The sequence below is a fragment of the Balaenoptera borealis genome, assembly GCF_965194805.1.
Source record: "Balaenoptera borealis genome assembly, chromosome: 2".
In the NCBI taxonomy this organism is placed as follows: Eukaryota; Metazoa; Chordata; class Mammalia; order Artiodactyla; family Balaenopteridae; genus Balaenoptera; species Balaenoptera borealis.
The window spans coordinates 67,632,491-67,653,005 of record NC_138867.1 but is presented as its reverse complement, the minus strand read 5'-3'; the positions used below and the strand labels follow the sequence as shown (position 1 = coordinate 67,653,005).

The 20,515-nt window shown below is 34.9% G+C and overlaps 1 protein-coding gene across 8 annotated transcripts in view; it reads right to left on the bottom strand.

Moving 5' to 3' along the window:
- Positions 1–20,515, bottom strand: part of XRCC4 (X-ray repair cross complementing 4) — a 280,811-nt gene that overhangs the window by 232,186 nt on the left and 28,110 nt on the right. For 4 of the 8 annotated variants that reach the window (XM_082378379.1, XM_082378380.1, XM_082378381.1 and 1 more), the window contains exons 2-3: positions 7,988–8,136; positions 363–538 (exon numbers count right to left, since the gene is read on the bottom strand). In XM_082378379.1, the coding sequence (XP_082234505.1) occupies positions 363–538; positions 7,988–8,126 (315 nt within the window). In that variant the 5' untranslated portion in view covers positions 8,127–8,136. Of the gene's footprint in view, positions 1–362; positions 539–7,987; positions 8,137–8,621; positions 11,657–20,515 lie in introns of those variants that run through there. The other 4 variants (XM_082378386.1, XM_082378384.1, XM_082378385.1 and 1 more) reach the window with 2 other exon arrangements.

Below are 20,515 nucleotides of genomic sequence, written 5' to 3'. Positions count from 1 at the left end.
TATATTATTTTCTTTCTCAAAAATTAGTATTTCCCCAAACTCATTTCAGTAAGCCTTGTCTCATGGTCTAAAACTTCTGATGCCACTTTTCATACTGCTCATTCATGTAATTATCTCAATAATACTTAGTCTTAAAGCATTAAAAATGAAATATATTTTCCAATAATTTTTTTCACAATTCATTAATATAAAGCATTTAATGACTATAACTTTGAAGCATTTTTCCAACTTGGAAACCAAGTACTTTCTGAACTTTTGTTTCTGAGGTATTCTGGGAATAATATGCTAGTTACTTAAATAATTTCTCAATAAGTATTCTCTAACATTTTACCAGTTATAACATTATGGAAAGTTTTACTTACTGAAACATCTCTCAAGTTTTTCTCAAAGGAGAAATGACAAGACTCTTTCGAAAAATTAAACTTGTATGTGTCAGTTGGTCCTGCTCCTGACACCAGTGCTTTTCTCAGTTCATCAACATACTTCTCTTTTTCCATCGCCATGTCATCAGCTTCTTGGGAAATCTCTGATTCACAAACTATGAGAAACAGTAATAAAACCCTTATTTACTTGAAAATAAATTCTAAACCTAAGAATAAACATATTTACCTGTTGCTACTAATTTATTCCTTATGTAACAGAAATTTAAACAAAAAGTAAAATCAATGTCCGCACCACACATTTTTTTTTTTAATTTATTTATTTTTTTTTTATTTTTGCCTGTGTAGGGTCTTCGGTGCTGTGCACGGGCTTTCTCTAGTTGCGGCGAGCGGGGGCTACTCTTCGTTGCAGTGCGCGGGCTTCTCATTGCAGTGGCTTCTCTTGTTGCGGAGCACGGGTTCTAGGCGTGCGGGCTTCAGTAGTCGTGGCTCGCAGGCTCTAAAGCGCAGGCTCAGTAGTTGTGGCGCACAGGCTTAGTTGCTCTGTGGCATGTGGGATCTTCCCGGACCAGGGCTGGAACCCGTGTCCTCTGCATTGGCAGGCGGATTCTTAACCACTGCGCCACCAGGGAAGTCCCGCACCACACATTTTTAAGTCAAATTATACCTTTTAACTGAACTAGCAATTTTTGAGAAATACATTAATTTAGTCTCAAATCTCATCAGAAAGCATTAGACTCCTTGTGTTCTTTCTCTGTCCTCAGATGAAATACATGGATTATAAATTACCACAGAAACAACCGTCTTGTGTACCTGCTCCTAGGTCATAGCAATTATTTCCTATAATGATTAATAAGCTCAATATTTTAAAACATCTTTCTTCCTTGCCTCAATTATTAAAGAGATTAAATAGTCCATAGTCTATTTCTCACTCACATGGGCAGAGTCAAATTAAAGTAAAAATGGAGTTCATTCTTCTCATCTCATTATGTGCCAACAATAAAAACGGTAGATGAAGGGAGTCGATAAGGAAGGAAAGGGAAGGGAATTAATATTTATTGTCTCCTCTACAGCTTGTGTTATATCTGGCTTCCAATTCTCTCATCTAGGTACATTTAAAGCTGATGTTTTACTCATCCGTAGAGATTTTTACTTCACTAATTACATGTTCAATTTTAGATACCCTCTGTTTCTTTTTCTTTTTCTTTTTTTTTTATAAATTTATTTATTTATTTGTTTTAGCTGTGTTGGGTCTTCGTTTCTGTGCGAGGGCTTTCTCTAGTTGTGGCAAGTGGGGGCCACTCTTCATTGCGGTGCGCGGGCCTCTCACTATCGCGGCCTCTCTTGTTGCGGAGCACAGGCTCCAGACGCGCAGGCTCAGTAGTTGTGGCTCACGGGCCCAGTTGCTCCACGGCATGTGGGATCTTCCAGGACCAGGGCTCGAACCCGTGTCCCCTGCATTGGCAGGCAGATTCTCAACCACTGCGCCGCCAGGGAAGCCCTACCCTCTATTTCTTTTTTCATAATATCTTGTTCTTGCCACACCCTTCTTTTCAATATTTGAAGGATTTAAATATATTTAAGATCTCATTCAGATCACTCTCTTTGCGTGGTCTCTAGGGTATGAATTCCATTTCTTCTAGCTGCTGACACATTCTTGCTCTGCCTTTTTTCCTTTCCTGCTTTGTGAGGTTTGAACATGACTCTCCTCTAGCCAGAGTATCAAGTGCTCTGGACAGCAGAAATTCTTCATTTAAGACTTTACTTATTTATTTTATTTATTTTTTTAAATAAATTTATTTATTTTATTTTATTTATTTTATTTTTGGCTGCGTTGGGTCTTCACTGCACACAGGCTTTTCTCTGGTTGTGGTGAGCGGGGGCTACTCTTCGTTGCGGTGCGCGGGCTTCTCATTGCGGTGGCTTCTCTTGTTGCGGAGCATGGGCTCTAAGCGCGCAGGCTTCAGTAGTTGCAGCACATTGGCTCAGTAGCTGTGGCTCATGAGCTCTAGAGTGCAGGCTCAGTAGTTGTGGCACACGGGCTTAGTTGCTCCACGGCATGTGGGATCTTCCCAGATCAGGGATCGAACCCGTGACCCCTGCACTGGCAGGCGGATTCTTAACCACTGTGCCACCAGGGAAGCCCTTCATTTAAGGCTTTAAATGAAGGTTGCTGGTTGGCCTTTCTTGTAGTCCCTACAGGTTTCACCAGTTCTGGACCAGTTTTGAAAGTTAATTTCTTCACTTGGTTTTTACACTTGTGGCAAATTTAAGAGAGCTCAAATTTAAACCCCCCACCCTCACACTTATATAACACAGACAGGATTCTGATTTCTGTTAGGACTTTTAATTTACTCATAACCCTTAGTGACTACTCGGATTCTACATCTCCAAGCCAGAGTAATTTTTTGTTTGTTTTTTTAAAGATTTTATTAACAGTATCACTTCCAGGTTACTTTCTTTATCTTTAGAGATAAAGAAATTCCTTAAGAGGCCTGCAGTCTCAACATGCCACTCCACTCAGGTATTACAACCACAGTCACTTAGATGTGTATCTAGTTCAGATATTCCATGAACTTATAGTTCTTTAGTTCCCATTAACCACTTCGGTTTTCAGATACTTCTTCACACATGGCACCTGGGGATTCCCTTTCTTACATTCAAAGGCTGCAATGTGTCTGTTTATTTGCTTTTAAAATTACAAGATTTAATCTAATATTTGTTTGGAATGTACATGTGGTTGGGTAACCACAATGATGAAAGTCTCATACGGTTCTATACTTTTTTACTTAAAGGTCACATTTATCTATTTTATTCCTTACAACACTGAAAGATAGATATTCTCATTTTACAAATGATAAAAGTGAGGCTCAGAGAGATCAAGTAATGGTCTAGGGTCATGAAGTAGGTAAGTGGCAAAACGGGTCATACTTACATCTCTCTGGTTGTTCTGGTTTGAGGTGAAGCAGAGATATGGGACATTAGCTAAATTACTTACTTCCATAGTATTAAAAAAAACACATTGGTATGAAATAATATAGAAACAATAAAATCTTGATTAAAGAATCCCTAAAAATATAACAGCTTTTCATAATATTGGTCCATGTGCTATCAAGGGTCTGGAAGCCCCCACGACAGACAATGAGAAAGAGAGTCTGGGAATGCATTCATATATTTTTCATGATCAGTTTTTGATAAGTTCTAATATTGAAATATGAGTCTCAACACAGCCTTTGAAAAAAGGTAAGAATAAAAATATTCTTGTGTAATTTTACAGCTCCTAAAATACTTCAACATATTTTTTTCTCTCTCTGAAGCATATGCATATTTAAGATGATCACCACTATCAAATCTATTGACCTTTCAAATACCCTATTAGCTCCTCTGAAAAAAAATAAAAGTAAGAAGGCAAATGTGTCTTATCTGAGGAATAATTTCATATTTTGTGTTTGGATAATTTTGAAGAGTTATAAGTACCTAGAGAGAGAAATTATTTCTCAGAGAAATAGGAAATAATCTGTAGAAACTATCTTTAATGCAACTATAGAAAAACTTATAAGAAAACATGCAAAAAAATAAATGACACAAATGAACTTCTTTACAAAATAGAAAGAGACTCACAGACTTCAAAAACAAATTTATGGTTACCAAAGGGGAAAGGTGGGATGGGGGGGATAAATTAGGAGTTTGGAATTAACATATACACACTACTATATATAAAATAGCTAAACAACAAGGCCCTACTGTATGGCACAGGGAACTCAATATTCTGTAATAACCTATATGGGAAAAGAATCTGAAAAAGAATGGATATATATATATGTATAACTGAATCACTTTGCAGTACACCTGAAACTAACACAACATTGTAAATCAACTATACTCCAATATAAAATAAATATTAAGTTAAAAAAATAATAAAGTATGTCTACTGATAAAACATCTAGTAAAAAGTATTCTAAATTTCATTATAGTGAAAAGATACCTGTCTGAAAATATTTAATAGAATTTATTGATTCAATTCATTTAGTCCAAAAATGCTTAATGAGCATCTACTATGTGCCAGGCACTATTCTAGGCACGAGGGATACCACCATTAGACAGACAAAAATGCCAGCCTTATGGAGCCTTGATTCAAGTGCTGACATCTTAGATAACCTTTCAGATACCCTCTTAGTATGTTACTCCATCTGTGAATGCTGCATTGGTTAGTGTTTCAAAATATTTCATTCTTGAGAGGAAAAAAACATGTGAAAGGAAATTATTTCTATTTATGCCTCTCCTTTAAAAAATATGTTTTGTAAAAAAAAAAGGCATTAGTTTAAGAAGAAAAATTTACTTGAACATTTCCTATAACAGTCAATGTGAAATTCTGACTGCCTATTTAGAACTTCAATCCTAGAAAAACAATTTGGTCACCAGTTTTGAATTTTGTGCTGCAGAAAGCACAGCTGTAAGCAGTCAATTCTCCTTTAAAAACTTCAGTGACCAGGGATAAAAGCCATGGAAATAGTAAAATTCAGTAAGGATACAGATGAGCAACATAATATGGCATAAAAAGCGAGCAGGCCAACATGACCAAAAAACAAGGAATTGTTCTCGGACAGGTAGGATCCAAGAAAGCATCACTTTAACACTATTTGTGAGTAGGTGAAGACGTAAGTAAGGAAAGAAAATTCTTTACTTTGGATCCTTATGTATAATGAACCAAAAGACTACATATCCTAAGTTTGTGTCAGAGCTGAGAAGACACACAGACTTAATAAGTCATCATATCACAGACCCACTTTTCTACTTCATTCCTTAAAAATCCTTTTTCTACTGAGCTCTGTCACATAATCTCCATATAGGTCACCAAACATATCAGTGTTTAGAACAAATATAGGTGGATATAATTATTTGATAATAAATGCACTAAAAAGTTTAATTTACTCTTCAATGAACTTTAGTCCAGAGATGGGTGATATAAGTTTCTTACCGCTGACTGCAATTCTTATGAAAGTCAAATAACAGTCATCGATCATTAACCCACTTTGTGACTTAACCCTGTGATATAATCCTCTATAATGCTGAAGTGATGATAGACCACATGATAATTAAACCCCAAAACATTCATTAGATAAAACATTGCTAATGGAAAAGAAATCAGTGAGGTTAGTGTGTGGGAGATTAAAAGGAATCCCACATCCTTTTAATTTCACTCAAATGAAAAGAGAAAAAAAATTATCCAAATTGAAGGTTGCAGAAATCAAAAAGTTGTACAAAAAACAGGATGAGGTATAGGAAGGAAATTCATTTTCATGTTTCAATTATTTAATTGTTTCAATGTTCTTAATTATCTTGTTGTCTATCTGTGAAGTGCCAAACCAAATTATATTTATGTATAAGACTTAACTAAATATGGAAACAATGTTATATTATTTGGTTATGTATTTTGTCCCTGAAATTCACACGAGTGAGTAATAAAAGGCATTAAACATTTGTGAGATTTAAAACTTCAATATCTTTGAAAATAAATGACCAGATCCAGTACACTATAAAATTTTGTTTGAAAGCTTGTTCAGTACAGGAAGCCAAAATATTAACAATCCACCAAGGGATACAGAAGTTTGATATCACATTTTGTCATACTAAATTTCATTAGCTGAAAAACAAATGGTAAAACATACTGCATTTATGATCAATGCCAACAAGTAAATATGAAACTGGAGTTTTCATTAAAATATATGCTAACTCTAAAATGAGTAGTTTACGTTCTTCTTTTTCCTAACCAATTTTATATATTTCAGGTATCCTTTCATTCTTTCTTTCAGAGAATATCCATCAAGGCATGTATGTCCTATGTACTGATAGAGACACTTATGAACAGTGGTTGACAAATGAGATGTGTCCTTTGCTCTCAATGAATGTAGGCTAGTGAAACAATATTCATCTTAATAATATTAAGAACAACTGCCAGCACATTTTGTATGACATAAACAAAATGTTCCATAAATGTAAAGTTAACTTAAATTTCTGGTTAAATTAAGATTTAAGAGTTAACCACAGTATTCTTTTTCTTTTCCCAGTCCTTAATGATATAAAAAAAAATTCAAACAACGTATTATTGTTCTTTGTCTTGGTGAATGAGGTTTACTGACTACATCAAAATTTAATCTTTTTCTTTGATAATTAAGGCTCTTAAAATACCTCAAGGTCATCCGTCTGACCATAACTTCTTGTTATACAGAATAAACCATTTGTTAACTGGAAATATCTAAGTTATAAATTCCTTACACATATCACCTAGGACCTGCCTCCTGGGCTGTGCTGTTGGAACTGCTGTTTTCTCCCTGAAAACTGGCATTAACCTACTGCCATGGTCTTCAACCCTGTGTACCATTTACCCCAGAACAGAGTTATTGTCACTTGGGTGTACCTTCACCAGCATACTCAGAGCTAACCTGACAAATTTTCCTCCAGCCCTGCACTGCAACAACCAACCAACAACTGAATTCTCTTACATAGAAATTTACAGCTTAAATAGATACCATAACAGGTACTACAAACATTATCCTTGAAATTTCTTTATTTTACAATAATACTTATATTACCATTCCTCATTCTGTCATTAAAAAATGAGTAATAAAAACCAAAACCCTGTAAGTACAAATTCAGTTTGACTATGTTGTATAATAGAATTTGTAACACTCAAGAAGAAAACAAAACTTCACAATGTATTGTGATTTTAAAAGGTGATATAATAATTATTACAGTAATAAATTTTAGGGGAATATTTCAAAAGTTGATAGAAGATACAAATAGCACATAAATTAATATGACAAAATTCTTCTACCTAAAACATCATTTACAACATAACTCTAGAAATGACTATTTCATAACTGTAGAAATAGCTTTTTAAATCTTTCAATAAAATATTTTAGAAGTATATTATCAACAAAACTTTGCTATATGAGTAAAACATAATTCTAGATATTTTGACTTTACACCTGCAATGTTCCATAAATGATTTCAGGGTCATTAACCTCTTTAAAAAGATTATTACCAAAGATAAAAAAAGCAAAAGTCTATTTCATAAAATAATAGCCAAAATCCCATATATGGGTTTGAACTTTGGTCTACAAAGTTTTAGGCTATTAGTTCTGTTTCATTTTGTTACAAATGTAGTACATGTTCACTGGAAAATAATTCAACAATATAAGTATATGAAATAAAAAGAAAACCACCACCACCCCACTGTCCCAAGCCTTGGCCCAGCCAATCCACCTTCCTGTGCCTCCCAATATTTCCCTGGGGTCCTAAGAAAAGATACATATAAAAAGTACTATTTATGTTTTGTATAAAGAGATCATTTTAAAAACTCTGACCAACTCCAAGTACTAAGACTCAAATGGTTATTTCTCTATCCTTCTATTAATATTACTTACAGAAAACAATATTAATATTACAAATCTCTGTGTAAATCAGACAGCAATAACAAGTAAAAGCAATCATGTTCATTTTAAGCAATATCTATGAAAGAAACACTTTAACTTGAAGTATCACTGAGGACTGAAGAATAGCACATTATTGAAATTTTTCTTTAAAAAATTCGCTTTTAATATTACCTGTCCCAGTCCATGCTGCCTGCCCATCAGTAAGTGTAATAACAAAACCAGATCCTAGTGTTTCTTCCCAAGCAACTTGGAGAAAATGAATTATATCAGGTTCAGAAGCAAAATAGATTCTGCTTACTTTTCTCTCCATTTCTGATCACCTGTTATAAAAGAAAAAAAATAAATATTTTTGCAAGAAACTGTGACTATCAAATAATGATGCTTTCTGTACTGGTCTCTCAGCTACACAAAGCACCAAGGTAATAAGTAAAACAAAAAGCTATATAATAGCCAACCATCAAACTCAGTAAATCACAGTTCTGTTCAATACTGATTCACAATTTTTACAGATAAAAGCAGAGGCTCATAAATGATTTGTCCAAGTTGTGTAGCTGAATAAAAATTACCATCTCCAACAATATGAAGATCACATTTTCCCCAAAGCCTCTTTCTCTACGACAAATGGTCACAAGAACTTATGTGAGTGATCTAGGAATAATCTGAGGACTGGAATCTGATTACAATTAGTGAGAATAAATTGGATCAAGTTCTTAGTCTCTGTCTGGAGAAAGACTGTGTAAATGAAAAGGGAAAGTAGCATAAAGATTTGGAAAAGAAAATCTCAGAACCCAAGAGTTGGCCATACCTATCACGTCTTCTCTAAGAAAGGGTTCCCAGGACTCACTCTGTCCACTGAGACAGAAGTACCCTGTAATGGAGATGGATTATATCAAGCTATTACAGCCTGAGGCCAATAAACTTTTTGCATTTTTAAAACTTTATATTGAAGTATTACATCCAGGCAAAAGTACAGCTATCTAAAACCTAACTTGGAAGTTTTATAATTAAGCAAATCCATATAAGCAGTACCTAGATCAGGAAGCAGAACATTACCACCCCAGCACTCGTTCTCACAACACCCCTTTTCCAGTCACTGTCCCCAAATAACCACTTTCCTAACAGATCAGAATTTTGAGTATCTTTGTACTTTCATGTAAATATAATCATACAGCACATTTTATTTTGTCTGGCTTCTTTTATGCAACATTATGTTTGAGAAATGCTTCTTAGAATTGCAGATTATGCTCATAGTTGTATAATATTCCATTATATGCGTGTAGTACAATTTATTAATCCATTCTACTAGTGACAGGCATTTGAGTACTTTCCAGGTTTTGACTAGCACAAATAGTGCTTCCATAAATATGCTAGCAAATATCTAGGCTTTTCTGTTGGGCATATATCTATGAGTATATACCCATGAGTGAAATTTCTGGATCAGAGGATATGCATATGTTCAGTTTTAGTAGTACACAGCCAAAAATTTTCTAAAATGTTTGTACCAATTTACACACTTGGTATGTGAGAATTCTGATCACTCCACGTCCTTACAAACATTTCTCATCTTTTTAATTTTAGCCATTTTGGTGGGTATGTAGTATTACACAATGGTTTATTCACATTTTCCTGATGATTAATGATGTTGAGTCCTTTTCATATCTTGATTGTGCATTTGAACATCCTGTTTTGTGGAGTATCTGTTAAATCTTGCCAATGTTTTTATTCAGTTGTATTTTTCTTATTGACATTCTTATTGATATATTATTTTCTTTTTGTTTTGTTCTTTATTTTTTGGATTATGAATCCTTTTATAGATATATGTACTGTTCTTCCATTCTGTAAGCTATGTTTTCACTCTCATAATGGTATCTTTGGATGAAAAGAAGTTCTTAATTTTCATGAAGTTAAAATTTATCAAAATCTGTATGTTATAGTTATACTTTTTGTGTACTACTTAAGAACTCTCTGGTCACCAAGATGTTCTCCTATGTTTACCTAAGAGCTTTATAATTGTATCTCTCACATTTAGATCTGCAATCCATCTGGAATTGATTTTTGTACATCAATTGTCAGGAGGGGTCAAAATATATTTTTTCCACATGGATATCTAATAGACCAAGTATTATTTATTAAAGACTATCCTTTCCTACTGCAATGCTGTTACTTTTGTCATAAATTATGTGACCGAATATGTGTACAAGGTTCAATTTTTGTTTTGTTTGTTCTTTGCAGGTGTGCAATTTCAAATATTATACATTTGGTTTGTCAAGGTTACAGTGAATAGTGATTCTGTTACTGTGATCCAGCACATTTATAATCTCTTGCTGACCCTGCCATTTAAAAGTTTGATAAACCTCCCTTCTGAGTATTAAAATCATTTATGTAAAATGTTGAGCAGAACAAGCTCAAGCATAGACTTCTGTGGCTTGCCATTAGAAACAAGCCTCTCTTAGACATCAATCACTACTACTAGGTGGCTGTACTGCTTATACCTCCATTTAAGTCACAAGGATATCAAGATGGTCCTTCGTAAAACCTACCTACTCTGCCAGTCTAGGAGTGCTATTAAAAAAAGAAAAGAAAAGAAGGGAAGGGGAGGGGAGGGGAGAAAAGAAATTAAGACAGACATTTTTCTTAGTGACCCCACTCTCATTTCTAATGATTACGGGTTATTCTTCTATTAATTCGAAAACTATTCTTCTGGTAATTCACTCTAGAATCTTGCCCAGATTGACCTCAAACTTACCAGAGTGCAATATGCCACATTCTACTTAGTTCAAAGCAAAAAACTATATTTTTTCTAATACTGGAATAGCCTTTGCCCATGTACACTTCATTAAGAGATACCTAAGCTATAGATGCTAACAAAACTAAAGGAATACCGTAAAAATTACAAGTATGCAAAGAAAAAACATTATAAAAAGTCAAAACGAGGAACAAAGCACACACTTCAAAGATGAAAAACTAGAGAGAATTATTCTTTAATCACATAGCGTGAATCTCTTACTAGGTGATCCTAAAAAAGCTAAGAGTATAAAATTGCCTCAAATTTTTATGACCAATATAAATACTATGTTGTGACAATCCAAAGGTAAATTATTAATTGACATTTCATTGATAACTAATAAGTTTTAAAAAAAGCCAAATTTTTAAATCATTTTAATTTGCTATCTCAATTTAAAACTATTATGTTCTCCTAAATAAAGCATAATATTTTTCTCAATTAACAAATGAATATGATAATCAAAACAACTCTTTCTGTCAGATCTTCACAAAACAAAACTAACTTCTCTATCTTCTGGGGGATGAGAGGCATGCTTAATTATAGAAGGCTAGAGCTGTACTATCTTACAGAAAAAAGCACAAGGAAGCAGAGAAACTTCCAGAATGATAGAAAAAATATCTAAAATTAACAGTGTAATGAGATTGGTTCAAGATGGTGGAGTAGAAGGACATGCTCTCACTCCCTCTTGCGAGAGCACCAGAATCACGACTAACTGCTGAACAATCATTGACAGGAAGACACTGGAACTTACCAGAAAAGACACCACACATCCAAAGACAAAGGAGAAGCCACAATGAGACGGTAGGTGGGGCGCAATCACAATAAAATCAAATGCCATAACTACTGGGTGGGTGACTCACAAACTGGAGAACACTTATACCACAGAAGTCCACCCACTGGAGTGAAGGTTCTGAGTCCCACGTCAGGCTTCCCAACCTGGGGGTCCGGCAACAGGAGGAGGAATTCCTAGAGAATCAGATTTTGAAGCCTAGCGGGATTTGATTGCAGGACTTCAACAGGACTGGGGGAAACAGAGACTCCACTCTTGGAGGGCACACACAAAATAGAGTGCACATCGGGACCCAGAGGAAGGAGCAGTGACCCCATGGGAGACAGAAACAGACCTACTGCTAGTGCTGGAGGGTCTCCTGCAGAGGCGGGGGCTGGCTGTGTCTTACCGTGAGGACAAGGACACTGGCAGCAGAAGTTCTGGGAAGTACTCCTTCCCAGAACTAATGGCATGAGCCCTCCCAGAGTCTGCCATTAACCCTACCAAAGAGCCCAGGTAGGCTCCAGTGTTGGGTCACCTCAGGCCAAACAACCAACAGGGAGGGAACCCAGCCCCACCCATCAGCAGACAAGTGGATTAAAGTTTTACTGAGCTCTGCCTACCTGAGCAACAGCCAGCTCTACCCACCAACAGTCCCTCCCATCAGGAAACTTGCACAAGTCTCTTAGAAAGCCTCACCCACCAGAGGGTAGAAGCAGAAGCAAGAAGAACTACAATCCTGCAGCATGTGGAACAAAAACCACATTCACAGAAAGACAGACAAGATGAAAAGGCAGAGGGCTATGTACCGGATGAAGGAAAAAGATAAAACCCAAGAAAAACAACTAAACGAAGTGGAGTTACGCAACCTTCCAGAAAAAGAATTCAGAATAATGATAGTGAAGATGATCCAGGACCTCGGAAAAAGATGGAGGCAAAGATCAAGAAAATGCAAGAAATGTTTAACAAAGACCTAGAAGAATTAAAGAACAAACAAACAGAGATGAGCAATACAATAACTGAAATGAAAAATACACTAGAAGGAATCCATAGCAGAATAACTGAGGCAGAAGAATGAATAAGTGACCTGGAAGCAGAATGGTGGAATTCACTGCTGCGGAACAGAATAAAGAAAAAAGAATGAAAAGAAATGAAGACAGCCTAAGAGACCTCTGGGACAATGTTAAACGCAACAACATTCGCATTATGGGGGTCCCAGAAGGAGAAGAGAGAGAGAAAGGACCCAAGAAAATATCTGAAGAGATTATAGTAGAAAACTTCCCTAACATGGGAAAGGAAATAGCCACCCAAGTCGACGAAGCACAGAGAGTCCCATACAGGATAAAACCAAGGAGATACATGCCAAGACACATAGTAATCAAATTGGCAAAAATTAAAGACAAAGAAAAATTATTAAAAGCAGCAAGGGAAAAACGACAAATAACATACAAGGGAACTCCCATAAGGTTAACAGCTGATTTCTCAGCAGAAACTCTACAAGCCAGAAGGGAGTGGCATGATATACTTAAAGTGATGAAAGGGAAGAACCTACCACCAAGATTACTCTACCCAGGAAGGATCTCATTCAGATTCGACAGAGAAATCAAAAGCTTTACAGACAAGCAAAAGCTAAGAGAATTCAGCACCACCAAACCAGCTCTACAACAAATGCTAAAGGAACTTCTCTAAGTGGGAAACACAAGAGAAGAAAAGGACTACAAAAACAAATACAAAACAATTAAGAAAATGGTAATAGGAACATACATATAGATAATTACCGTAAACGTGAACAGATTAAATGTTGCAACCAAAAGAAACAGGCTCGCTGAATGGATACAAAAACAAGACCCATATATATGCTGTCTACAAGAGACCCACTTCAGACCTAGGGACACAAACAGACTGAAAGTGAAGGGATGGAAAAAGATATTCCATGCAAATGGAAATCAAAAGAAAGCTGGAGTAGCTATACTCATATCAGATAAAATAGATTTTAAAATAAAGAATGTTACAAGAGACAAGGAAGGACACTACACAATGATCAAGGGATCAATCCAAGAAGAAGATATAACAATTATAAAAATATATGCACCCAATATAGGAGCACCTCAATATATAAGGCAACTGCTAACATCTATAAAAGAGGAAATCAACAGTAACACAATAATACTGGGGGAATTTAACACCTCACTTACACCAATGGACAGATCATCCAAACAGAAAATTAATAAGGAAACACAAGCTTTAAATGACACAACAGACCAGATAGATTTCACTGATATTTATAGGGCATTCCATCCAAAAACAGCAGATTACACTTTCTTCTCAAGTACACACGGAACATTCTCCAGGATAGATCACATGTTGGGTCACAAATCAAGCCTCAGTAAATTTAAGAAAATTGACATCATATCAAGCATCTTTTCTGACGACAACGCTAATGAGATTAGAAATGAGATTAGAAATCAATTACAGGGAAAAAAACATAAAAAACACAGAAACATGGAGGCTAAACAATACGTTACTAAATAACCAAGAGATCACTGAAGAAATCAAAGAGGAAATCAAAAAATACCTAGAGATAAATGACAATGAAAACACAATGATCCAAAACCTATGGGATGCAGCAAAAGCAGTTCTAAGAGGGAAGATTATAGCAATACAAGCCTACCTCAAGAAAAAAGAAGAATCTTAAGTAAACAATCTAATCTTACACCTAAAGGCACTAGAGAAAGAAGAACACACAAAAGCCAGTTAGTATAAGGAAAGAAATCATAAAGATAACAGCAGAAATAAATGAAATAGAAACAAAGAAAACAATAGCGAAGATCAATAAAATTAAAAGCTGGTTCTTTGAGAAGATAAACAAAATTGATAAACCATTAGCCAGACTCATCAAGAAAAAGAGGGAGAGGACACAAATCAACAAAATTAGAATGAAAAAGGAGAAGTTACAGCAGACACCAGAGAAATACAAAGCATCCTAAGAGACTACTACAAGCAACTGTATGCCAATAAAATGGACAACCTGGAAGAAATGGAAAAATTCTTAGAAAGGTATAACCTTCTAAGTGTAAAACAGGAAGAAATAGAAAATATGAACAGACCAATCACAAGTAATGAAATTGAAACTGTGATTAAAAATCTTCCAACAAACAAAAGTCCAGGACCAGATGGCTTCACAGGTGAACTCTATCAAACATTTAGAGAAGAGCTAACACCCATCCTTCTCAAACTCTTCTCAAAATATTGCAGAGGAAGGAACACTCCCAAACTCATTCTATGAGGCCACCATCACCCTGACACCAAAACCAGACAAAGATACTACAAAAAAAGAAAATTACAGACCAATATCACTGATGAATATAGATGCAAAAATCCTCAACAAAATACTAGCAAACAGAATCCAACAACATAGTAAAAGGATCATACACCATGATCAAGTGGGATTTATCCCAGGGATGCAAGGATTCTTCAATATACGCAAATCAATCAATGTGATACACCATATTAACAAATTGAAGAATAAAAACCATATGATCATCTCAATAGATGCAGAAAAAGCTTTCAAAAAAATTCAACACCCATTTATGAAAAAAACTCTCCAGAAGGTGGGACTAGAGGGAACCTATCTCAGCATATTAAAGGTCATATACGACAAACCCACAGCAAACATCATTCTCAATGGTGAAAAACTGAAAGCACTTCCTCTAAGATCAGGAACAAGACAAGGATGTCCACTCTCACCACTATTATTCAACACAGTTTTGGAAGTCCTAGCCACGGCAATTAGAAGAAAAAGAAATAAAAGGAATACAAATTGGAAAAGAAGAAGTAAAACTGTCACTGTTTGCAGATGACATGATACTATACATAGAGAATCCTAAAGATGCCACCAGAAAACTACTAGAGCTAATCAATGAATTTGGTAGAGTTACAGGATACAAAATTAATGCACAGAAATCTCTTGCACTCTGACACACTAATGATGAAAAATCTGAAAGAGAAATTAAGGGAACACTCCCATTTACCATTGCAACAAAAAGAATAAAATACCTAGGAATAACCTACCTAAGGACACAAAAGACCTGTATGCAGAAAACTATAAGACACTGATGAAAGAAATTAAAGATGATACAAACAGATGGAGAGATATACCATGTTCCTGGATCTGAAGAATCAATATTGTGAAAATGACTATACTACCCAAAGCAATCTACCGATTCAATGCAATCCCTATCAAATTACCAATGGCATTTTTACAGAACTGGAACAAAAAATGTTAAAATTTGTATGGAGACACAAAAGACCCCGAATAGCCAAAGCAGTCTTGAGGGGAAAAAACAGAGCTGGAGGAATCAGACTCCCTGACTTCAGACTATACAACAAAGCTACAGTAATCAAGACAATATGGTACTGGCACAAAACAGAAATATAGATCAATGGAACAGGATAGAAAGTCCAGAGGTAAACCCACGCACCTATGGTCAACTAATCTATGACAAAGGAGGCAAGGATATACAATGGAAAAAAGACAGTCTCTTCAATAAGTGGTGCTGGGAAAACTGGACAGCTACATGTAAAAGAATGGAATCAGAACACTCCCTAACACCATACACAAAAATAAACTCAAAATGGATTAGAGACCTAAATATAAGACCGGACACTATAAAACTCTTAGAGGAAAACATAGGAAGAACACTCTTTGACATAAATCACAGCAAGGTCTTTTTTGATCCACCTCCTAGAGTAATGGAAATAAAAACAAAAATAAACAAATGGAACCTAATGAAACTTAAAAGCTTTTGCAAAGCAAAGGAAACTATAAACAAGACGAAAAGACAACCCTCAGAATGGGAGAAAATATTTGCAAATGAATCAATGGATAAAGGATTAATCTCCAAAATATATAAACAGCTCATGCAGCTCAATATTAAAAAAACAAACAACCCAATCCAAAAATGGGCAGAAGATCTAAATAAACATTTCTCCAAAGAAGACATACAGATGGCCAGGAAGCACATGAAAAGCTACTCAACATCACTAATTATTAGAGAAATGAAAATCAAAACTACAATGAGGTATCACCTCACACCAGTTAGAATGGGCATCATCAGAAAATCTACAAACAACAAATGATGGAGAGGGTGTGGAGAAAAGGGAACCCTCTTGCACTGTTGGTGGGAACGTAAATTGATACAGCCACTATGGAGAACAGTATGGAGGTTCCTTAAAAAACTAAAAATAGAATTACCATATGACCCAGCAATCCCGCTACTGGGCATATACCCAGAGAAAACCATAATTCAAAAAGACACATGCACCCCAATGTTCATTGCAGCACTATTTACAATAGCTAGGTCATGGTAGTAACCTAAATGCCCATCAACAGATGAATGGATAAAGAAGATGTGGTACATATATGCAATGGAATATTACTCAGCCATAAAACAGAACGAAATTGGGTCTTTTGTAGAGACGTGGATGAATCTAGAGACTGTTATACAGAGTGAAGTAAGTCAGAAAGAGAAAAACAAATATCGTATATTAACACATATATGTGGAACCTCGAAAAATGGTACAGATGGACCGGTCTGCAGGGCAGAAACTGAGACACAGATGTAGAGAACAAACGTATGGACACCAAAGGGGGAAAGCACCATGGGGTGGGGGTGGTGGTGTGATGAACTGGGAGATTGGGATTGACGTGTATACACTAATATGTATAAAATGGATAACTAATAAGAACCTGTTGTATAAAAAAATAAATAAAATTCTAAAATTCAAAAAAAAAAAAGTGTAAGATACCTCTAAACTGATAAGTTATCAATAATTCTAATATCTACCTAAAGTTTACTCAGAAAATTATTCTTCTTCCCAGAAGAAAAAGACAGTTATATAATAACCATACTTGTAGCCACATCAATTATGTTAACATTTTTTAAATATGAAATTTGTAGATTTGACTACATCATAATCACTGAAAAAATATAATTATTTTTAAATATTTCAGTTAGTCAGAAATTTTTCCTACATTGAGTTCTTTGCCTAGATGTACTTAATTCGGAAATGCTTCATCCACTTGTAAATATTTTCTTTAGATCAATTAGTCAATACACTTAACATGCAGTAAATTACCCATATGGTCTGCAATTCTTAAATTTGAAAATTACTGGAAAATGTGTGTTACTGTTTTTCTATGCCAATCATTGAAAAATACATACCTAGAGGCTTACATAATTCTAATGGGCCTAAAACCACAATTCTGGGAGGGAAGAAGGTAATAGAAACTACTGATGAAGTGTTTTGCCTGTATAGAATTTATATACACACACAAAGATACACACACACTTACACAGATTATTTTTTCTTAAATGTGCCTGAAGAACCCTGGCTATTTTTAGCATTAATGAAACTTAGAATTTCTCTAAAACAGCAATTGGTTTCACTGTTATTTCTTAGCATGTTTGAAACAAGTGACAAATTTCTAATTATAGAAACAAATTAATTTGAAATTCAATATTCCAGATGCCTATCAGTAAATCCTACTTTCACAATGATATAAAAGGCTTTAATCATAATAATGTTAAAAAGACATTTAGGGGTCAGATTAGTTCTAACATGTTTGAATTATTCATGTTTCAAATATTTTCCAATTTTCTGATTAACTCTAGATACTCATCACAGAAACTAAATGATTTTATTTTAAAGATTCTATTCTAGTTAATTCAGATTTGAAATTTTGGATGCTACCTGTGGGCCACACTTACAGACTTAACATATTAATAGCTCAAATGTGACAACTCAGTATCCTATAAGCATTTTATGCCTCAATAGCCTTATAAATGTTTTCTTTATATCAACTGAGTCTTAATTTCCTGATAATATACTATTTGAACCAGTTTTGAAAGCACTTCATTCTTTTACTTACTGAGGTCACCCTCTCATTAAATATCAAATACAAAACATCTAAGACTCCACCATAGAAACAGGAAAAAGGATGACTTGTAATGTGTTTTAAGATTCCGTAAGAGCGAATCAAGGATCTCTTTGCTTTCACCAGCACTGTAAATGGGAATAGTCAGCCATGGGTCTTTTGCCCCAAGACTAGTACTTGAAGAAAGGGGATGGAATCTTCAGAAGGACTGATTGATTAGGGCCATAAGAAAGACTGTGTTTTGTTTTCTAAGGGCACTAAAGGTCAGACTAGTATCAGCACCTCTCCCAGCCAGAGCCAAGGATCTAAGACAAGCCTGCAGGTGGAAACAGTTGGGTCCCACCCCAATTTGTACATCAGTAGCTTTATTGAGAGCTCAGAACAGTTGAGAATTGAGAAGCTTATCTTTAGTACTTTGTGTCTTTGATACTTGGCTTCTCTCTTAGAAGAGAAATAAGTTGTTGGCTGATGTGATCTAGACTCTGAACAAATACCATTCACAGTTGCTTCTGAATAAACAAGACACTTTTTAAATTAGTTTACAAAGAATTTTGTATGCCCTTTTGGATGCTGATAAGAAGCAATGCAGAAGCCAATTCTCTTAGGTCAGCTCAAGTTAGTGACAACACTGTATCATTGATAACACCATTTTGAACTTGAGCTTCTTTTATTTTCCTTTATAGTGAGTTATGGCTTCCTTTCAAGCTGCTTGGGCTGCAGGTGTTCAAACTTCTGCAGCTCTGCCAAGGAGTCGTACTTACGGATCAGAAAGGGCTAAAAGCATGTTTCTAATGAAGCAATTAACTTAAGTGCCCCCTTGTTGAGAAAAGTAGGCTGATAACTAAAGTGAGTTCAGAATAAAGATTAGCACACAGCACATGCTGTTAATAGTCTGTAATTAGATTCCTGATCACATTATTTTGTTTGACCTTCCTTTTTTAAAAAATGAGGAAAAGAAAAAAATATAAATTGTAAACCAAAAGTGTGGTGATAAATTTTTTAAAAGTTTATCATGTTACAAAAATTCAAGGATATATAAAAAGGAAAGAAAGGTTTATATAACAGCCACTAGGCTACTTATGTTTAAGACAAACATCATGTAACAATTTCAGAGAAGAAGACTATTTTCTTATTTGTTCAGAATTTTTTTAAAAGCAATGACTATTCCTGTTTATCTTATCAGAATTCCCACACTGAGTATTTTTTAATTAATAATTTATTCCTAGCATTTTCATTATTAATAGCATGTCGACTTGCTGGTTATCTATGTGACCAAAAGGTAAATTAAGGTCTTTTTGAAAAATGACCACAAAATCAATTTACCTTTAAATTTCCAAAGCAATTAAAACAAAACTAACCTTCTGTAGAAGAAATGCTCTCCTGAAATAATGTTTTCAAGTTAGAATTTTCTAAACTTTAAGGGCGAAGAATTTACAGGATTCTTAAATACCTTTCTAATTATGTCAGGATTTCTCCATTCGATTAAATTTGAAATGAAAGTAAGGTGACCATCTGTCCAGGCTTGCCTGAGATTTTCCTGGTTTTAACACTGAAAGTCCCATGTCCTAGGAAATCTCTCAACCCCAGGCAAACTAGGATGGTTGGTTACCCTAAGTAAGAGCAAAATATCATTAAGACTGTTGGTATAATCTTGTTCAAACACTTGTAATATACAGCTGATATTCAAGGAAGACATTAAATAAACAATCTGATGCTTCAGGAATAAAGCATTAGAACAATAAAATAAGTCTAAACCTAAAGTATCTTTGCCATGGTTACAGACTATTCTCAATTATCTCTTATGAGTATGGAATGCCAGCTGCTGGCATTCCAAATATCATATTACTGCTCATTTCCTCTGCTTATCTTTTACAAACACCATTAATAATCATTAGTTTCAGTGATTCGTTCAGATTCCACTTCCTCTCCTTTCTTTTCTCTTACCCAATGAAGTGAGTATTAAAAAACAATAAAATGGCCTGAATAAATTTCCCACATAAAATCTAACACCTAGAATTGGACTCAAAGTTCCAAGACTATGATTTCCTTTACATTCATCAAATGGACACTCTTGATTACAAACAACCTTGGCAGAAAGAATGAGAGTATACTTAACATTTTGCAAACTTTCTAAATGTTCACAACAATACTTCCATTCTAATTGCAGTTTCATATGAGAAAGACACTTAACAGAAATGAAGAAATAAG